A 23,501-nucleotide genomic window follows, 5' to 3' on the forward strand; every position below is an offset into this window, starting at 1 on the left:
CAATCTATAAAAATTGGTAGTCTGTATCGGCCTATAATATATAGCCCCCATATAAATCGAACACTAAATCTGACTTTTGGAGCTTATATATATACGAGTACGAGTGTGCATCGATGAACTTAATTCAATTTTTGGCGATGAAGCTCCGGTGAGGACACTCCAAGACGAATTTCGTGAAGGTTTTCCAAAATAAGTTCCGGAAACCATTGATGCTGTGCGCCAACTGATATTGCAAGGTCGTTACGTGACCTATCGTGAGATTGAGACAACATTAGGAATTAATGGGAGCAGCACTTTCTCACCATTTTATTTCTATAGAATATTTTGTCAAAATTTTATTTCTATAGAAAATTTTGTCAAAATTTTATTTCTGTAGAAAATTTTGTCAAAATTTTATTTCTATAAAAAATTTTGTCAAAATTTTATTTCTATAGAAAATTTTGTCAAAATTTTATTTCTATAGAAAATTTTGTCAAAATTTTAATTTTATAGATCATTTTTTCAAAATTTTTTTCTATAGAAAATTTTGTCAAAATTTTATTTCTACAGAAGATATTCTCAAAATTTTATTTCAATAGAACATATTCTTAGAATTTTATTTCTATAGAAAAACTTTCCAAAGTTTTAGAACATATTCTCAAAATTTTATTTCTATAGAAAATTTGTTCAACATTTTTCCATACATTTTTTCAAAGTGTTATTTCTATAGAAAATTTTCTCAAAATTTTACTGCTACAGGCAAAAAAATAATTCTTTCCTCCCAAACGAAATTTTAGACGAACAAAGATCGTTTGTCATTTGTTTTTCGCTGTAGGGACGTTTATGTGGAATTCTTTTCCAGGATGTAAAAACAATTCCATAAAGACTAACACTTTTCTGACTAGTTGAATTTTTCCTCTCATCTTTCTCACTTCCACGAGGTTTTTTTAGTTCTTAGCACCTTTTTCTGTAATACAAACAATGTAGAAAAATTATTCGATTTTATACATTTTACACGCAAAAAAATAATTCTTTCCTCCCAAACGAAATTTTAGACAAACAAAGTTCGTTTCTCATTTGCTTTTCGCTGTAAGGAAGTGTATTTGGAAGAAAAGTATATACTTTTTGTGATAAACGTTTATTCTTTTCCAGGATGTAAAAACAATTTCATAAAGACTAACTCAAAAAAAAAAATCTGGCTAATTGCATTTTCCCTCACATCTTTCTCACTTCCACGAAGATTTTTAGTTCTTAGCACCTTTTTCTGTAATACAAACAATGTAGGAGAAATTATACGATTTTATAAATTTTTAAAATTTTTTTACCTTTCGCCTGGACGGAGAATCGAACCGCGGACCATGCACTTTGTAAGCCAACACACTAACCACTGAGCTATGTACCTGTTATGGTCATCAATAGATAAATATCCATATAAGTTATATTTATATAGCATAGCTTGCGGCGCCCACGAACCGAATAAACAAAGTTTATTTAACAGAAACAAACATTTAGTTTGGCACCGTGGAGCAGTGGTTGCTACGTCTGACTCTCATGCCAAGGGTCGTGGGTTCGATCCCTGCTTCGACCAAAGTTTTGTTTTTTTTTTTACATACATTCTACATATTTTCGGAAGATTCCGAAAAAAATGTTCAACATTACATTGTACTATATTAAATTTTGAACTGTAAAATGTGTTTTATTAAAGACCAAAAGTCAGAAAAGAACAGTGTTTGAACGAAATGGACTCTGTTGTTGTTTCAAAAATAACTTTTTTTATTGAAAAAATAAAAACTTTGTAACAAACGAATTTTTTTGGTGATAGAAGTTTAAAATTTTCGAAGCAATTCAAAAAACTCTAACAAAAGAAAAACGTTTTCGGTACACGTTTTCCAAACGTTTTTTTTCTTTGCGTGTACCTTTAGCCTGGACGGAGAATCGAATCGCGGACTATACAATGTGTAAGCAAAGCTTTATATAACAGAAACATACATTTAGTTGGGCACCGTGGAACAATGGTTAGTATTTGCATACCAAGGGTCGTGGATTCGATCCTTGCTTCCACCGAACACCAAAAAGTTTTTTTGTTTTTTTTTTACATATATTCCAGATATGTTGGGAAGATTCCGAAAAGATGTTCAACATTACATACTACTAGATTAAATTTTTACTATGAAACTGTAAAATGTATCTTATTAATAACTTGAAGTCAGAAAAGAATAGTGCTTGATATAAACGAAATAGACTGTGTTTTTAGTTCAAAAATAATTTTTTATTAAAAAAATAAAATTTTTGTAACGAACGATTTTGTTAGTGATAAAAGTTTAAAATTTTCCAATAAATCAAAAAAACTCTAACAAACGAAAAACGTTCTCGGTATACGCTTTCCAAACGTTTTTTTTTCTTTGCATGTATACAATATTTTCTTAAATTTTAATTTATATAGAAATTTTGCCAAAATATAATTTATATAGAAAATTTAAGTATCTCTTTGTTGCTTGAATATTTGTAAACACGTAGCAATCGGTTGTCCGAAATTGCAATGCCAGTTTCCATAATGATAATTAGCCAAAGCCATTATCTTTCGATGGGTCATTCATATTAAAAGGAATTAAGGACTATTAGGAAATGTCGATTTTATCCTGTAAGGATTAATTGAGGTAGCAACTGGTAGTTAAGTAATTACTCTCGAATATAAGCAGGATTGATATCAATATGAATGGCATAGAAGCATTCCAATTAAATTACATGTTCTTGATAAAATGGACTTTGCCTTCCTGGCTCGGTTGAGGAGTATTTCTCTAGCAATGATTAATAATATTAATAAAGTGTAATAACAACATTTATAAAGATGTTCGATAATACCTCACATCACACCAACGTGATTTTATCGAATGAGGTGAGATACATACTATAACAGCCCCAAAAGATACAGGCTCAACCAAGAAGAAGAGAGTTATTAAAGGAAGATATTAAAAGAAAAGAAATAGCTGTCGAGTTCTCAGATGGTGTATGATAGTAGTTTCGCTCTATTGGCTTCCATAAAAGTGTTCTATAGGGAGTCTTAGCTAAGAAGAATGATAAGCATAGGCCTAAGGTTTCCACTCCAATTATTCTCTATGCTTTACGTAAAGCATCCACGCATTGTTCAGAGTAAAACGACATCGGGGCAACATCATTACCGGAAGTAGCAAATGTTGTTGTCCAAAACAACTTTTTAAACCTTTTTTTCGCCACAACTCGTGCAACTTTTTAGTATGTGAGTAGGATGATAGCTAGACAGAGTAATACAGGTAGCCAGCCACCTAGTAGTGTGGTGCTTGTATTAACCTGCATTATCCAAGACAATGCATTGGGAACATGTATTTTGTGGTCCATAGAACATTTATTTTATTTTTCTTTTTGGATTTTGGACCAGTTAACCGAACAACTTCACTTTGGCTATTGGAATGGTGGTTCTTTTTAATTGCATGAGTCTGTAGTATTCTTTATGTAGTCCGGTCTCTTCTCTAGATCATCTAGAACATACACGCAAAGAAAAAAAAAACGTTTGGAAACCGTGTATCGAAAACGTTGTTCTTTTGTTAGAGTTTTTAGAATTTCTTCGAGAATTTCAAATATTTAACACCAAACATTTTTTATTACACAATTTTTATTATACCCACCACCATAGAATGGTGACGGGGGTATACTAAGTTTGTCATTCCGTTTTTAACTCATCGAAATATCGATTTCCGACAATATAAAGTATATATATTCTTGATCAGGGAGAAATTCTAAGACGATATAGCCGTCTGTCTGCCTGTCTGTTGTAATCACGCTACAGTCTTCAATAATAAAGCAATCGTGCTGAAATTTTGCACAAACTCGTCTTTTGTCTGCAGGCAGGTCAAGTTCGAAGATGGGCTATATCGGTCCAGGTTTTGATATAGTCCCCATATAAACCGACCTCCCGATTTGGGGTCTTGGGCTTATAAAAACCTTAGTTTCTATCCAATTTGCCTGAAATTGGAAATAGAGGTATTTTATGACCACAAAGAGGTGTGCCAAAAATGGTGAGTATCGGTCCATGTTTTGGTATAGCCCCCATATAGACCGATCTCCCGATTATATTTCTAGGGCTTCTAGAATCGATAGTTTCTATCCAATTCGCCAGAAATTGGAAATCTAGAGGTATTTTAGCACCATAAAGAGGTGTGCCAAAAATGGTTGATGTTTAGGTATAGCCCCATATAGACCGATTTCCCGATTTTACTTCTTGGGCTTCTAGAATCCGTAGTTATATTCCAATTTGGTTGAAATTTGAAATCTAGAGGTATTTTATGACCATAAAGAGGTGTGCTAAAAATGGTGAGTATCGGTCCAGGTTTTGGTATGTCTCCCATATTGACCGATCTCCCGACTTGGGGTCTTGGGCTTATAGAATCCGTAGTTTTTATCCAAATTGCCTGAAATAAAGAGGTGTGCCGAAAATGGTGAGTATGGGTCCATGTTTTGGTATAGCCCCTATATAGACCGATCTCCAGTTTTTACTTCTTGGGCGTCTAAAATCTGTAGTCTTTATCCAATTTGCCTGAAATTAGAAATCCAGAGGTATTTTAAAACCCTAAAGAGGTGTGCTGAAAATGATGAGTATCGGACCATGTTTTTATATAGCCCCCATATAGACCGATCTCCAGATTTTATTCTTGGGCTTATAGAAACCGTAGTTTTTATCCAACTTGCCTCAAATTGGAAATCTAGAGGTATTTTAGGACCATAAAAAGGTATGCCGAAAATGGTGAGTATATTTCCATGTTTTGATTTAGCCATCAGATAGACCAATCTCCCGATATTACTTTTTAGGCTTCTAGAACCCGTAATTGTTGTCCACTTTGCCTGAAATAGAAAATCTGGAGGGTTTTAAGAATATAAATAGGTGTGCAAGAAATGATTTCATTTTTTAGGCTTCTAGAATCCGTAGTTTTTATCCAATTTGCCTGAAATGAGAAATTACAGGTATTTTAGGACCTTAAATATGAGAGCCGAAAATGGCGTGTATTGGTCCATGTTTTTATCTCCCAAATAGACCGATCTACCGATTTTACTTTTTGGGCTTTTAGAAACCATAGTTTTTATCAAATTTGCATGAAATTTTAAATCTAGAAGTATTTTAGGAACATAAAGAGGTGTGCCGAAAATGGTGAATATCGGTCCATGTGTACTGATAATGAAAATTGCTTGAAACTGAATTATAGTTTCCAGATTTTACTTCTGGTAATCCTTTAAATAATGGGGGTAAAAATCTACAGATGTTAGATTTTAAATCAAGGCGTTATTTCATTTTCATTTCATTTTCTTGCACACTTGCACACGATGTTTATGATTCCTCTAAAACTCCAACAAATATGTTTCTTATAAATCCAGAATCTGATCTAGTCTTCATAGGTAAAATCTTTGAATTTATCTTCGGGAAGTGTACTGGTTGAACTGATCTGCTTGTCACCAAATCCCTCTGAAATTTTCACAGGAAACTATAATATTTGATTCATGGTGGTGGGTATTTAAGACTCGGCCCGGCCGAACTTACTGCTTTCTATACTTGTTTTAAATAAAGTAAAAATATATTTTTTCCGTTTCCAAAAGTTGTATTTTTAAGAAAGTGGCCACCTAAACGTATGTTTCTGTTACATATAGTTTCTTTACATCGGCTCGTGGGTGCCCAAAAATATGCTCTATAAATATAACTTCAAAGCAAATGGAAAACGATATTTGTTTGTCTAAAATTTGCTCTTGGGAGTAAATAATTATTTTCTTTTGCGTGTAGCTATTCAATTTTCACCACCATGCCTATGACACACAAAGTCCGCGGGTGCGGTAATGCACCTTTTTGCTGTCAAGGAGGAAATGGTTTCGAAATGTGGCATGACATGTGGAAGTCTCTTTTGGAATTAGAATACATTTACAACTTAAAAAAATAAATATCAAATAGCGGATGTATTCCACTTTTTTTCATTCTTCTAAACCACAAACTTCTAACCATCATCATGCTACTGCGAAAATTCCAAATGCGTGAGTAGTATCTTGAAATAAGTGGATGCATTTCGTTTGTTTCCAGATTAGTTGATTTCCATTGAAAGGATACAGGTGCTTAGAGAGGAAACATTTATGCATTTTGATTTATGAGCTATGGTGTTAATGGTAGAGTGTAGAGATTTACTGAGTTTTTTTTTTTGCATTTCCAAGTGCTAAGTGGTGGAGAAGTTAAGATAACGCATGAAATTAAGAGAAATGAGTTTTCAATATTATGTAAAAAAAATTACTCACAGTAAAAAATAAAATTTTTTCTAAACAGGTATTGGTATGATATTCACTTTGTTAGATAGTTTTTGTTCCTTCTGGTTTTTTTTTTGTGCGAAAAGTGGAAGAAGTCTTCTTGTAATGTTTAAATTCGACTAATCGTATCAAAAGTCGAAAAATTGTCAAAATCGTCGGGTCAAAATTGAAAAATTGTCTTTTAATAGCGCCACTGTCGCGCAAAGGTTACCATGCCCGTATCATGTTTTCTATCCCAGTTTCGACGATGTATTTAAGCGTTGGAGTATCCGCTCTCAGTAATGCTGATGACATTTCTGATGGTTTTAAGGGCTCTCCAAGGGGTTTGAATTTAATGTGAAACGCCGTTCGGACTCGGCTATAAAAAGGAGATCCCTTCTCATTGAGTTAAAGATAGAATCGAGCCGCATTGATTAGTAAGATAGAAGTTTTCTATTTGTGGTCAGTGTTACCATTGTGCCACATTAGTGGCAAATTTGCCAATTTTTTCAAGCGGTGATACTTTTGTGCCACCTTTTTACTTTTTCTGCAGCACTTTTTTTGTCATACCGTGCCGCTTTTTAATTACATTCATTTATACTGTGATGTATATACTCAATTCGACCACAAATAGCGATATGATTGAAATTACCAAAAAAATTTCACAATTTTATTTCTATAGAAAATTTTGTTAAAATTTTATTTCTATAGAAAATTTTATTCTATAGAAAATTTGGTCAAAATTTTGTTCTATAGAAAATTTTGTCAACATTTTATTTCTACAGAAAATGTTGTCAAAATGTTATTTCTGTTCAAAATTTTGTTTCTATAGAAAATGTTGTCAAAATTTTATTTCTATGGAAATTTTTTTCAAAATTTTATTTCTGTAGAAATGTTAAATTCATAACACCCTGCACGAAAGAGGTAGTTTGGCCCATTCTCTTTGGATTTTTTGGGAAATAAGGAAGGAAATTGACACAATTTTATTTCTATAGAAAATTTTATCAAAAATTTATTTCTATAGAAAATTTTGTCAAAAATTTATTTCTATAGAAAATTTTGTCAAAATTTTATTTCTATAGAAAATTTTGTCAAAATTTTATTTCTATAGAAAATTTTGTCAAAATTTTATTTCTATAGAAAATTTTGTCAAAATTTTATTTCTATAGAAAATTTTGTCAAAATATTTCTATAGAAAATTTTGTCAAAAATTTATTTCTATAGAAAATTTTGTCAAAAATGTATTTCTATAGAAAATTTTGTCAAAATTTTATTTCTATACAAAATTTTGTCAAAATTTTATTTCTATAGAAAATTTTGTCAAAATTTTATTTCTATCGAAAATTTTGTCAACATTTTATTTCTATAGAAAATTTTGTCAAAATTTTATGTCTATAGAAAATTTTGTCAAAATTTTATTTCTATAGAAAATTTTGTCAACATTTTATTTCTAAAGAAAATGTTGTCAAAATTTTATTTCTATAGAAAATTTTGTCACAATTTTATTTCTACTGTAAATTTTGTCAACATTTTATTTCTATAGAACATTTTGTCAAAATTTTATTTCTATAGAAAATTTTGTCAAAATTTTATTTCTATAGAAAATTTTGTCAAAATTTTATGTCTATAGAAAATTTTGTCAAAATTTTATTTCTATAGAAAATTTTGTCAAAATTTTATTTCTATAGAAAATTTTGTCAAAATTTTATTTCTATAGAAAATTTTGTCACAATTTTATTTCTACAGTAAATTTTGTCACAATTTTATTTCTACAGTAAATTTTGTCAAAATTTTATTTCTATAGAACATTTTGTCAAAATTTTATTTCTATAGAAAATTTTGTCAAAATTTTATGTCTATAGAAAATTTTGTCAAAATTTTATTTCTATAGAAAATTTTGTCAAAATATTATTTCTATAGAAAATTTTGTCAAAATTTTATTTCTATAGAAAATTTTGTCAAAATTTTATTTCTATAGAAAATTTTGTCAAAATTTTATTTCTACTGAAAATTTTGTCAAAATTTTATTTATATGGAAAATATTTTCAAAATTTTATTTCTGTAGATATTTTAAAATCATCACACCCTGTACGAAAGAGGTAGTTTGGCTCATTCTCAACCAAGAATGACTTAAAAACGCGTGATTGATGCGATGGTTCTAAGTGCATGCTGACCATTGCACCGCGGGAGCCACCGTGGTGCAATGGTTAGCATGCTCGCCTTGCATACACCAGGTCATGGGTTCGATTACTGCTTCGATCCAACACCAAAAAGTTTTTCAGCGGTGGATTATCCCACCTCAGTAATGCTGGTGGTATTTCTGAGGGTTTCAAAACTTCTCTAAGTGGTTTCACTGCAATGTGGAACGCCGTTCGGACTCGGCTATAAAAAGGAGGTCCCTTGTCATTGAGCTTAACATGGAATCGGGCAGCACTCAGTGATAAGAGAGAAGTTCACCAATGTGGTATCACAATGGACTGAACAGTCTAAGTGAGCCTGATACATCGGGCTGCCACCTAACCTAACCTAACCTAAGTGCTGTTGGAATGACCGTGGTCTGCGGCCGAATTGTTTGTTTGCACAGAGCTTCGATACGACCTTTAGGACATTTTCCCCATAATATTCTCCATTTATTTTGACCCCACGGTCGATGAATACGAGCGGCCCTCGCCATTACCATCGTCAGCGCTTGAGTTGTGGTGGCCAATCGAAGGTGTACAGTATGAGCTTGGTAAACTCGGCCACAAACTGCACAATTTATTTGGAATCCTGTTTACTTTCGGGCTCATACGCGTTAATCCACGATTCATCACCCGTCACGATGTCACAGACGTTGAACATGAGCTTTTTTTTGAGCGATTGACAATTTTTTTAACGGTAAAATGTTCATGTAATAGTGAATGTATGCTGGTTGAAGGTTTATAATCCTTGTTTCAAAATTTTTTTTCATTAAATTTAGGACACGAATCTTGAAATTGTCCTTCTCTCTGCTGAAGTTGTAGATCTTTGAAGTAAGGCAAATTTTCCTTAAAATAAAGAAAAACATTTTTAATTTAAAAAATCTTCTTTAACTCAACTGACATATTGCATCTTAAAATTTAAGATAAAATTTCTTCAAATATAAGATAAGACTTATTTTAAGGATTCGCATCGTTGATTTAAAGTTTTTTTTTTAACATTAAGAAAACTGTTTTTACTTTGAAGTACCTGTCATAATTTGGATTTTAAATTGGAATTTGTTTGTACATAAATAGCATTATTAATATATCGCAAAAAGAGGATAACAATTCGATGAATGAGATCTGTATCTAATTTTATTTATCCTAGATTTAAAGCCAGGGAGGTCCGTCAAAGATGTCTTTATTTTAAAGAAGCCGCATCTTTGGCTCGGAATCAATACCAAAATCCTTAAGGGAAGGTCAAAATCTTTGGATCCAAGCAAACTTTTTTTGTGCACTCTTGAATTCCACTACGAATAACTTTATTTCTGAATGCAGTAGATCAAACTGCTTTTGTATTTTTGTAAACAATAAAATTAACTGTCACTGGAATACATCAGAGATGAGTAATTTAGAAATGATAGTAAACTGATATTGGTTGCAATACATATAACCCCGTATGTTTTAATTGAAGTTTTTATTTGTATTATTTTCTCCACTCAACGAATTATTATTTTCATAAATTTTAATATTCACAATAGCAAAAAAGAAAAAAAAACTATATCCACCGGAAAATATAACCATTCACATGAACATGAAAATGATGTTATAAATCTTTCATTATAATGCCTCAAAGTAAATAATGAATACAATTAAGGAGTTTGAATATAATCAAAGTTTCGCGTAAAAAAACATTCACAAACATATTTATGGCCTCATTTCTTGTAAGAGATTCCTAAACAAATAAAATTCTATGGCTTTATTGCAAAAATACCAAAAAAAAAGAGAAAATTTCGAGAGAAACCTCACAATGTCTAAGTTTGTAAGTAGATGGGCTATAAAATAAAATCAAATCTTTTGGAAAAATTGTTCTTTTGCGGTATTGTTGAATAAAATAAATGTTAATTCTTCTATTTTGCGGCATTAACAATAAATCATAGATCAATTGCGAATTTGTATGGTATCTGGTATTTGTTCGTTTTTTTTTTCTCGTTCATTAAATCCAATCGCACCACACATCCATACTCATACTGCAGGGGTATTCAATTGCAATTGCATCCAAGTTTGTATTTGAACACTCACATGGAATGTGCCTGTCCACAAGGATAAGGCTTTCCGATAGCATTTACTGACTCTGTGGATACTCTTTCTTACTTTATGGTACAAATAGATAATAGACCCCATCATCGTATTCCGGCAAGTATTTATGATCAATTGCAAATTTATGATTTAATGTTCTGACAATAAGAATACCCGCATCTGAAGGGGATCGGAGAAGAGGTAGTGATATTATAGGGGGGGAGGGCACAATTCACTCTTATTGCAACTAGCAATTGCTAACTGTGAGCCATGCTATGTCAACATAAAATATATTTTGCAGGAAACCCCAAGCGGTATTATGTATGATCTACGACGAATAGTAAATACCATCTCTTTTCTTTATCTTTATCAACAAATTGGAGGCATAGATGAAGTGTTTATCCATCCTTTTATACATGGAAAAAAATAATTTTATGTAATGTGACCTTGTTTCCGAAACAAATTTAGAGGCAAGCAAATGTTTCGGTTGTCGTAAATAAATTTAATTACAGGCAAGAATTTAAACTTAATTGGTTCATAGCATCCCCTGCCAGATTTAAACTGAAGGCTATGGGAATTCGCTCTGACCGGCAATGAAACACGTATAGCTAGGCTCGTGTAGATTAGTATCTGCAAGCATAGAAAACACATGTGTGCATATGTTTACCGCAGCCATTTAATGCTTATCTGGAGCATGTAATGGTCGCATAAACATGATTTTGTGAAAAGATTAAACTATAGTGGTAATATGCATTTAAATGGTCCTCAAATACGACAAACATGCTCTGATATTTAAATAATAAAATTTGAAACAATTGCATGGTTGGAAAAATAATGTACATATTTTTAGAGATCATTCAAATTATTGACTTTTTTGCAGCCAAAAACAAAAAATATTTTTATAGGTTCGTAGATATATCTAGTACCACTAAATTGTCATAAAAACTAAGTAAATTTTTTGTGATCATTTAATTTTTCTTATTGCGTCGACAATAATTTTATTGATCCTATTTTTAAAAGAAATATTCATCACAGTTTTAATTGAGAAGAAAATTGTCCGTACTAAAAAAAATATGTTAATTATTATTTTATAGTCGTATTGATTATTATAACATTACATGGATAAAATATGTTTATCTGAAGTTAAAAATAATTTTTATTTTGTTTATATAAATTTCCTTAAGCGTAAATGAAATTTCTTGGAAGTAGTCTTTATTTCGATTACCACGATGTGTTACCAGTATTTTTCTGGGTCTTGCCCTCAAATTGGGACGCTTTCGTCCAAAAAAAAATCGCTAATTCAAATTAAAATTATTCGCACAAATACCCAATAAGTTATTGACAAGCTTTTTATGAAAAATATAAACAAATCGGCTCTGCTGCAGAAAACCAGTAATAATTTAAAAATTAAAAAAAAAATATAAATACAATTTTTGTCATTAGCTAGTGGGCTGCAATATAGATACGAAATTATGCAAAAATTTTGTATAGGAAGAAGATTTTGTAAAAATGTATATAGAATTAAAATGTTGCGATAACTTTCTATATAAATAAAAGTTCGACAAATTTTCTATAGAAATAAAATATTGACAAAAATTTCTACAGAAATAAAAATTTTCTATAGAAATTAAATTTTGACAAAATTTTCTATAAAAATAAATTTTTGACAAAATGTTCTATAGAAATAAAATGTTGACAAAATTTTCTATAGAAATAAAATGTTGACAAAATTTTCTTAGAAATAAAATTTGAAAAAAAAAATTCTATAGAAAAAAATTTTGAAAAAATTTTCTATAGAAAAAAATTTTGACAAAATTTTCTATAAAAATAAGATTTTGACAAAAATTTTCTATAGAAATAAAATTTTGACAAAATTTTCTTAGAAATAAAATTTGAAAAAAAATTATATAGAAATAAATTTTGAAAAAATTTTCAATAGAAATAAAATTTTGCCAAAATTTTCTATAGAAAAAAAAATTTTGACAAAATTTTCTATAAAAATTAGATTTTGACAAAAATTTTCTATAGAAATAAAATTTTGACAAAAATTTTCTATAGAAAAAAGTTTGACAAATTTACTATAGAAATAAAATTTTGAAAAAATTTTCTATAGAAAAAAATTGTGACAAAATTTTCTATAAGAATAAGATTTTGACAAAAATTTTCTATAGAAATAAAATTTTGATAAAATTTTCTTAGAAATAAAATTTGAAAAAAAAATATATAGAAATAAAATTTTGAAAAAATTTTCTATAGAAATAAAATTTTGACAAAATTTTCTATAGAAATAAAATTGTGACAAAATTTTCTATAAAAATAAGATTTTGACAAAAATTTTCTATAGAAATAAAAGTTTGACAAATTTTCTATAGAAATAAAATATTGACAAAAATTTCTACAGAAATAAAAATTTTCTATAGAAATGAAATTTTGACAAAATTTTCTATAAAAATAAATTTTTGACAAAATGTTCTATAGAAATAAAATGTTGACAAAATTTTCTTAGAAATAAAATTTTGACAAAAATTTTCTATAGAAATAAAATTTTGACAAAAATTTTCTATAGAAATAAAATTTTGACAAAAATTTTCTATAGAAATAAAATTTTGACAAAATTTTCTATAGAAATAAAATTTTGACAAAATTTTCTATAGAAAAAAAATTTGACAACATTTTCTTAGAAATAAAAATTTGACAAACAATTTCTTTAGAAATAAAATTTTGACAAAATATTCCATAGATATAAAATGTTTTCTTTAGAAATAAAATTTTGACAAAATTTTCTATAGATATAAAATGTTGACAAAATTTTCTATAGAAATAAAATTTGACAAAATTTTTTATAGAAATAAAAATTTGATAAAATTTTCTATAGAAAAAAAATGTTGACAAATATTTCTATATAAAGAAGAATTTGACAAAATTTTCTACAGAAATGAAATTTTGACAAAATTTTGTATAAAAATGAAATTTTGACAAAATTTTCTATAGAAATAAAATTTTGACAAAATTTTCTATAGAAATAAAATTTTGACAAAATTTTTTATAGAAATAAATTTTTGACAAAATTTTATATAGAAATAAAATTTTGACAAAATTTTCTATAGAAATAAAATTTTGACAAAATTTTCTATAGAAATAAAATTTTGACAAAATTTTCTATAGAAATAAAATTTTGACAAAATTTCCTATAGAAATAAAATTTTGACAAAATTTTCTATAGAAATAAAATTTTGACAAAAATTTTCTATAGGAATTAAATTTTGACAAAATTTTCTATAGATATAAAATTTTGACAAAATTTTCTATAGAAATAAAATTTGAGAAAATTTTCTATAGAAATAAAATTTGACAAAATTTTCTATAGAAATAAAAATTTGATAAAATTTTCTATAGAAAAGAAATGTTGACAAACATTTCTATAGAAATAAAAATTTGACAAAATTTTCTATCAAAGTAAAATTTTGAAAAAATTTTAGCTATAACGGTCATTTTCATATCTTCCCTCCGGTTAACTTTGACTGAACAATTTTTCAGTAGTTAAGTTGTACATAATACGGTTTAAAAGTTCGTTAGTTAACGTAGTACTAACGGAGCTTCATGGTTCAATTTTGGAAAAATCTCGGTCCAATACGAAGGTAAACGATCTCCATCATTTCTCATCAAATCCTCACACTCGAGTCCTCATAATTGCAGAAAAATATCCTACTCAAGTTGAGTAAAATTATATATTAGCACTTGGACCCCCAAAATAAAATATTGTGATTTTTTCGTTTAAAGCGGCGAATAGTTAATGAACAATCTAAAAATTGTTCATTGGAAGAGAAAAAAATTGTATCCATGATTCTTCGATGTACTTAGAAAGTAATGCTTGTAGAAAAACTTCTATCCTCTTCTCTTCTCCATAAAACAGTAACTAAACACAGAATGTTTCTGTTTTGGCGTGTAATAATTGAATTCTTGCCCGTGAGGACTACTATCCTAACTATATTATGGTTGTTGTAAAAATAATACCCTTACAGTAGGTTTGTAAGAATTATATTTTCTCTTCACAACGTACATCCAGTGTAGGGTATCGATATAAAACGCTATCCATATAAAAACATATAACAATAGAATCATTTCGAATTTTAAATTGAAAAAAGAAAACAAAACACAAATAAATATGGAAAAACAAATGTACTTACATTGGTGAATAACTTGCTGGACTGAAGAGGGTTTCATTCTGGCGAGCAGGTGTTCTGGCCAAAGCACTTTTAGCCTGAAACAATATTGAAACGAGAGAAGAAGAAAAAAAAACAGATATAACAAATGAATGATGAAGGAACGAATCAATGACTGCATAAACTTAACGAATAACCATAAATGCCATTGTCCACTGTGCAGAGTTACTGCATAGTGCAAAACATAAAAATATGATATGCTATACAGAGCCTGCCTCATTCGATCTGACTCTCAAAACAGATAAAGTCAACTAGGAGAGGTAGTAACTGGATATGAATGGGTATAAAATAGAATTGCTAAACATCCATAAATACAGATGGACACTACATCTTCAATAGTCATTGAAGAATAAACATTTTCACAATTCATTTCACTCGATGGTCTTGGGTAAATGATAAAAAAATATGAAAAAGAAAGATAAATATCATCAAATTGCGATCAAAACAAAAATAGAAAAGGCTAAAGTGTTAGTTTTACACTATTTAACAAATTTAAATGAAGCAGTTTTTATTTATATTTAACATTAATTTAATATGAAGTAAAATAATTCCAGTTAATCCCAGTGTTGCCAGTATTTTTCTGGCTCTTGCCCCCAAATTAAGATCTATTCGTCCCCAAAAATCCCCAATTTAAATACAAATTCCTCATAATACATTTTTGACAATTTTTTTTTTGAAAAAAAAAATAAAGCAAAAGGCTTTGCTGTAGAAAATCAATAATAACTTAAAACTTTAAATTTTGTCAAATCCAGCAAGCTGCAATAAAATCAAGATTTCGAACCACAACATCCCCTGAAAAAAATATTGTCGTGAGGTCAAAGATTTCATGTCTTTAAAATACGAATACAAATTTTGCTTAGCATAGAAGACGCATTTCTCTAAAATAAAGTTATTTTCCTTGTCCAAAAGTCGATAAACTTTTCAATGAAGTCGTATTGTCCTTATAATTAAGTGATTTGACTTAAAAATGGGTATCTTAACATGAAAGAAAAAATTTATAGGCTAAGGTCAACTTGACTTTAATAATTCAGAAAAAATCTTTAAATTTAATGAAATTGTCTTTAAATTTGTTGTCTTTTTGCATCATGACTACAAAGCAAAAAATCGTTCAAATATAGGACATGTTTTTCAAAACTTTATTTTAAAGAAGTTTTTTACTTCAAGCATAGCATAATTTCTACTGGAAGTCGAGTCCCAATTTGGAAAATAAAGTTGCCGTTAACTCGTTTTTAAAGGACTTTGATAGCATATGAAGAAAAAAGCTGAGAAAGCGAAAAATTAAAATTTGCTTTCTAGAAGCAAGTACACAAAACCTAAATTTAAAATAGAATTGTGTCTTAAAAGTATCCTTACTTGTATTCTCCGCTTCTTTGGCTCGGAATCAATACCAAATTTTTTAAAGTAAAGACAAAATCTTTGGAACCGAGTATGCTTTTTTTTCAGTGTCAAGAGACTGGTCATCGTCTTTCCAATGCTGGAGATATGAATTCGGTCACCTTGTATTTATGAACGAAAATTTGCTTCTAAATATTCAAGTAGTAAATTTGGGTAGTAGACACGTTGCCAAAGTTGGTAGAATTCTACCAGAAATTGTAGATTTTTTGTTGATTGGTAGGATTTTTGATGTTTTGGTACACACAAAAAAAAAATTTTGTCTGATTCAATCACGAAATTAATTGATCCAATTAATTTTTTAATTGAAATGTCTTCAATCACAGAAATGATTGTATCAATTAAAAAATTAATTGAAGGTCAATTAAAAAGTTAATTGATCCAATTAAAAAAGTAATTGATACTATTTATTTTTGTGATTGATTTTTGTGATTGATTTTTGTTTCAATTAAAAAATTTGTTAAATCAATTAAATTTTTAATTGAATATTTTTTAAAACTCAATTAAAATTGTAATTGGAAAATTTTTCGTGAAATTTTTTTCTGTGTAGATTTTGCAGAGGTACTTCAAAATTTTCTATAGAAATAAACTTTTGACAACATTTTGAGAAAATTTTGTATATGGAAAAAAATTTTGACAAAATTTTCTATAGCATTAAAATTTTGACAAAATTTTCTATATAGAAAAAAAAATTTGACAAAATTTTCTATAGAAATAAAATGTTGACAAAATTTACTATAGCATTAAAATTTTGACAAAACTTTCCATAGAAATAAAATTTTGACAAAATTTTCTATAGAAATAGAATTTTGACAAAATTTTCTATAGAAATAGAATTTTGACAAAATTGCCTATAGACATAATTTATTTTTTAAGATTTAACCGATTTCTTGAAAAAAAATCCCCACAAAATTCCCAATTTTATGGAAATTCACCACCAAATCCCCGAGTCCCCAACTCAGAAAATTCGTCCCCATTTACGAAAAAATATCTCCGATTTGGGGAAAAATCCCAAATACTGGCAACACTGGTTAACCCTTGCATGTACAAGAACACCAATTCCTCCAAAACAACATACACACAAAAAAATACCGTAGTTAAACTAACGCTAAATTTAACTTATTTTCATTGGAAAAAAATTATTGTCTAGTAGTTAAATTTTATTATTTTTTTCGAAATTTTTCACGATTCGATTGTCGTATGATTCCCAATAGTTAGTATGGTTAAAATGGTCATGATTTGGTGCCAATGATTTTCTTCTTTACTTTTAGATAATTTTTTCTTCTATGGGAGGATGTAATTTCGTGAACAGCAGTTAAAAAGTACAACAAGGCATTAAATTTTCCTGGTTTTAACAACGCTTTGAGGAAATCTCAAAATGTGGAGTACAATTTAGTTCAATTTTTGGACGAGTTAGTTCATTCTTCCTATAAAACTATACTTTTTTCCATGTACACTGAAAAAAATATTGTCGTGAGGTCAAAGATTTCATGTCTTTAAAATAAGAATGCAAACTTTGCTTAGCATAGAAGACGCATTACTCTAATATAAAGTTTTTTTCCTTGTCCAAAAGTCGATAAACTTTTCAATGAAGTCGTATTGTCCTTATAATTAAGTGATTTCACTTAAAAATGGGTATCATACTATGAAAGAAAAAATGTTTGGGCTAATGTTAACTTGACTTTAATAATTAAGAAAAATTCTTTAAATTTAATGAAATTGTCTTTAAATTTGTTGTCTTTTTGCATCTTGATTACAAAGCAAAAAATCGTTCAAATATAGGACATGTTTTTCAACACTATATTTTAAAGATAGCATATGAAGAAAAAAACTGAAAAAGCGAAAAATTAAAATTTGCTTCCTTCTTTTGTATTTTTTTTTTGCAAAAATAGTGATTATATCTAAAAAGATACAGTGCTAATTAAACTAAGTTTTTGTTTACAATTTGATTGTAGTAGAGAATAGTGATAATTTAATACTACAGAGGTTTTTTTACCAACATTACTTTTATCTCCGGTAAATATTAATTATTCACAAATTTTCGGGCAAAATTTGATTTTCAATTTTGGTTTCACATTACACAGAATAACTATAGATTTTTAAAACTGCGTCATGATGTTTTAAATACAACAAACTTGATTTCGTAGAATTCAGTAAAATTTTTAAAACGTACACATTTTTTCTGATTGTTTCTTAAAATCTACAGTGCGCACTTTAGTAACCCTAAAGTATATTTATTTAATGTATAAAAATTATTAAATTATTTTTTTCTACTAAATTTAATATCTAAACAATTGCACTAAAGAAAAAATACTTTCCACCCGAACGAAATTTTAGACAAAAGTAATTCCCCTCTAATCAAAAACCTGAATTTCTGAGAAAAGATCCAATGTTTCACCCAAAAAAAAAAAGTGGTCCCACCGTGGAAGAAAATGTAGGTTTATTTTAGAAAATTTTAACTAAAATAGTTTTCTAATTGCAACATGTTATAAATAAGTTAATACTTTTTGTCAAACTAAAGAAATTTGTTTAAAAATAATATTTTTTTTCTGTTATCCAAGAAAGTTTCATATGTTGAAAGAAAAAATTGGATTTAAAAATTGTTAAAATGTCTTTAGGGCTGTACGAAGTTCAAGACAGTTACATTTTTAGTAAAATTTACTCATTTGAGAGACTTATGAACTCAATTTAAGAAAACTTCTGCCATTTTAGGAAAATATGAACTATTTTATTTTGTAGTAAAATTGTGCACTATATTTGTATACAACTTTTTTTTCATATTTTTAGTTCACGTCATTAAAGTTAGCAAAAAATTATTCAAATAAGGAACATTTACTCATATTGTGCAAAATTTAACTAAAATCAACTAATCTTCATGAACTAAAATAAAGTTCAGTTGGCATTAGAGCCCCTTTTTTCTGGGTGTTGTCTCTAATATTGCAATTTTGGTAAATCAGTGTTAGACAGAAAAATTTGCTTTCATTCCCTTAGCAAGCTCTTACATCTGCTTTTCAATAATGCCCCAATACATGTAAGGCTTAAGTTAACACCTGTCGTTTATAGAAATAGCTAACGTGAAGAGATTAGATAATATGCAGGTTCAAGCAAACTATCGAATGTCAGTGAGTCGTAATAAAATATTGCTATATTGTTGATTTTCACATCATAGAACATTGATTGGGATAAGTGTTTGTAGAAGTTTAATTGGTTTTTAATGTAAACAAACCCTACATTATACACTGACCAAATAAAAATAAATTACTAATTGCTACATGGACAAACATTTATGTTTTTCATATGTTCGGGTGTAAAAAAATATGTGTGTCATATATTGGGGACATGTTCATAAACATAATATGAGGATATAAAAATATATTCTTTTAAAATGTTCGTGCAAACATATATATGTTAAGAGATGTTGATTAAAGAGAGTGAGAGAGTATAGAGAAAGATATTTAATTGTAAAATCATAAAGACCTTAGATTTGAATTTTCTTACTTGTGTTTGTATTCATTTTACTTCATTATATTCAAACCAAAAAAAAAATTAATAAAGTAGTTTTACCATTACCTTTCTTGTCATGTATGTAGTGTTAGTATATTATATTTGTGCTTTAATGTTTGAAATTTGCAAGATAATATCTAGTAGGCATTGACTATTTGTTGCTTGCCTTAATTTGACCCTGACAAACGATCGAATTTTAAGAAGATGTTTCGTTCTCCAATTAGAAATCCTAGAGGAGAGAACGAGCACCGGTAGAGGGAATGGCTCAGGGAAATGTATCGATGAATTCTATTTTGGATGGCCCGATACCAACAGGAGCGTTTGCAATTTCCAGTGTTTCTGTAAAAATAACCCCCCCAGCAAAAAAATTTGGAAGTTCTCCCAAAGGCACAACTTTAAAAGCACTTCCAAAAGATGCACTCCCAATGATGTTCTTTATTTTAACTACCCAGGAAGTTCTTTTAATTAAATTTGTTATATCTTGGTTTTTCATACACGGATGAAAAAGACTGTTTTTCATATGTTTGGCTATAAACATTATATATTTGGAACACAAATTTTTAAACACAATATTTTTGAGTGCAAGCATATAATGTTCATAAACTAGCATAACATGTTTGGGACATATATGTTAATATGTTAGAACATATTATGTTTGGGACATATATGTTAATATGTTAGAACATATTATGTTTGGGACATAAAATGTTTGTAAATATAATATGCTTGGATGCAAACATATATTAATTTAGAAATAGCCTATAAACATATATGTGTTTAGTAGCATGGAGCGCTATTTAGCAGGGAGCGATATTGAATTAAGTTGGTGGTTGTTGCTTGTTATTACAAAATTAACATTTTATTTTTCCTTGGACAATTGATCAGCTACTTCTTTGATCCTTACAAACTGTGTGGTCCGCTGTTCGAATCTCCGTCCAGCAAAAGGTAAAATTAAAATAAAAAAAATCATACAATTGAATAATTTCTTCTACAATGTTTGTATTACAGAAAAAGGTGCTAAGAACTAAAAAATCTCGTGGAAGTGAGAAAGATGTGGGGGAATATACTATTGGGCAGAAACAAAATTTTGAGCATTCAGGTCGAAAACCTATGTTGTTAGCACCTATATTACCTGTTTATTTTCATAATTCATTATGATTGTAAATATATAAATAAATAAATAAAATTTTGAGCACAATATTGTTTGGGAGAATTTTTTTAAGCATATAATATTTTTGGGTGCAAAATGCTTCCAAACATATTATATGTTCACATAATACCATATTGTTTTTTGGAAGACAACATTATTGAATTTGGATGCAAAAATACAAAATGTTTGGAACTTAGACTACCCAAACATATATTGTTTAGACCAATATGCTTTCAAACATATTATATATTGGAAGAGATCAAACATATAAATGTTTGGGCAATACCCAAAAATATAAATATGCTTGAAGCAAAATATGTTTGGGAGTATATGTTACAGAAGCGATTTTTTTGTGAGCGTGTAGGCATTGAATTTTTGTTGCTTGCCTTAATTTCCAAAATACCACGTCAATTGGTGACCCTGACAAACGATCTCTCCTAGAGGAGAGAACGAGAACCGGTAGGGGGAATGGCTCAGGGAAATGTATTAATGAATTCTATTTTGGATGACCCGATACACGAAAAAAAAAATAATTCTTTCCTCCCAAACGAAATTTTAGACAAACAAAGTTCGTTTCTCATTTGCTTTTCGTTGAAAGGAAGTGTATTTGGAAGAAAAATATATACTTTTTGTGAAAAACGTTTATTTTTTTCCAGGATGTAAAAACAATTTCATAAAGGCTAACTCAAAAAATTTTTTTTCTGGCTAATTGCATTTTCCCTCACATCTTTCTCGCTTCCACGAAGTTTTTTAGTTCTTAGCACCTTTTTCTGTAATACAAACAATGTAGAAGAAATTATACGATTTTATAAATTTTTAAATTTTTTTACCTTTCGCCTGGACGGAGAATCGAACCGCGGACCATGCAATGTGTAAGCCAACACACTATCCACTGAGCTATGTAGCCGTTATTGTCATCAATAGACAATTACCCACATAAATTATATTTAGTTATATAGCATAGCTTGCGGCGCCAATGAACCGATTAAACAAAGTTTATTTAACAGAAAAATGCATATAGTTGGGCACCGTGGAGCATTGGTTGCTACGTCCGACTTGCATGCCAAGGTTCGTGGGTTCGATCCCTGCTTCGACCAAAGTTTTTTTTTTTTACATATATTCCAGATATGGTCAGAAGATTCCGAAAAAATGTTCAACATTACATTCTACTATATCAAATTTTTACTATGAACTGTAAAATGTGTCTTATTAAAAACCTAAAGTCAGAAAAGAACAGTGTTTGATATAAAAGAAATGGACTGTGTGGTTCAAAAATAACTTTTTTTATAGAAAAAATAAAAATTTAGTAACAAACGAATTTTTTTGGTGATAAAAGTGTATACTTTTCGAAGCAATTCAAAAAACTCTAACAAAAGAAAAACGTTTTCGGTACACGTTTTCCAAAGTTTTTTTTTTTGCGTGTACCAACAGAAGCGTTTGCAATTTCCAATGTTTCTGTTAAAATAACGCGGCGATTTGGTTCAAGCAAGTTGAGAGTCAATTCATTACATCTGGAATAACATCGGATTCAACCAAATTCCATGCAATCGTTGGAGCCATTGAAGCAAACGTTCTTTCTGAGATAAGCGACTTAATATTGAATCTACCCGAAACGGAGATGTACGAAACCTTGAAGAGAAGTATTCAAGAACGGTTAATGGATTCTGAAGAAAAATGGCTGAAACGTCTGTTGCGTGAAACGGAACTCGGAGATAAAGAGCCGTCAACATTACTCCATGTTATCAGCAATTTTTTTTTGGCTCTTGTCCTCAAATTAGGACGCTCCTCAAAAATCTACAATTTAAATTTAAGTTCCTCACGAAAATCCTCAATATATTTTTGGCAAGTTTTTATAAAAAATAAATACGGAAATAGGCTCTGCTGTAGAAAATCAGTAAAATATTAAAAATTTAAAAACATTTAACATTGTTGTCATACCACCATGTATGTATTTATGAACGAAAATTTACTTCTAAATACTCAAGTAATAAAATTGGGTGGTAGATCAAAATAAAGGTTTACCATCATCATTTCTATATTTATTCCATTTTGTCCAAATCTTGTGATGAACACTGATAAGGCGGTAATATTTAGGCCCGAGTCCTCACGAAATGGTTTCACAATTGTAGAATAATATCTTAGCAAAGCTGAGTTAACTTATAAATCAGCGCACCAAAATAGAAGCCTGTGTCCGTTTCTAGTCCACCCTTTTGTAGGCCATGGAATAAAGAGGAAGAGTTTTCTTTTATATAATAATAATGTAGAAATAAAAAGAATTTTATGTTTGCATACCTGCACAGAGAAAAATAAACTGTTTCATAGCAAGAATGAACTACCTCGTGCGAAAACTGAACTAAATTATACTCCACATTTTGAGATTTCCACAGAAGTGTTGTCAAAACCAGGAAAATTTAATGCCCTGTTGTACTTTTTAACTACAACCCATGACATTACACTCTCTCATAGAACAAAAAATGAACCTCGTAAAAGGAAAGAACAAAACCATTGGCGCCAAATCATGACCATTTTAGCCATAGTGTAGTTCATTCTTACTATTTTTATAAATCGTAAGAAAATTTGCCTTTGCGTTAGTTCATATTGAATTTATATGTACGGTCATTGAACTTTATAGCCACGTTTAGTTCATAAAATGTTTGGGACATACTTAATAAAAAGAAAATTTCAATAGACTGTGAAAAATTTCGGAAAAGTTATAAAATTTAA

General features: G+C 29.1%; 1 protein-coding gene across 1 annotated transcript in view; it reads right to left on the minus strand.

Annotated features, from left to right (window-relative positions):
* The window catches only part of PolA2 (DNA polymerase alpha subunit B), a 461,246-nt gene that overhangs the window by 38,570 nt on the left and 399,175 nt on the right, over nucleotides 1–23,501 (minus strand). The window contains exon 4 of the mRNA XM_075297490.1: nucleotides 14,696–14,769. Within this exon, the coding sequence (XP_075153605.1) occupies nucleotides 14,696–14,769 (74 nt within the window). The remainder of the gene's footprint in view (nucleotides 1–14,695; nucleotides 14,770–23,501) is intronic.

Source organism: Haematobia irritans, chromosome 1, assembly GCF_050003625.1.
Source record: "Haematobia irritans isolate KBUSLIRL chromosome 1, ASM5000362v1, whole genome shotgun sequence".
Classification (NCBI taxonomy): Eukaryota; Metazoa; Arthropoda; class Insecta; order Diptera; family Muscidae; genus Haematobia; species Haematobia irritans.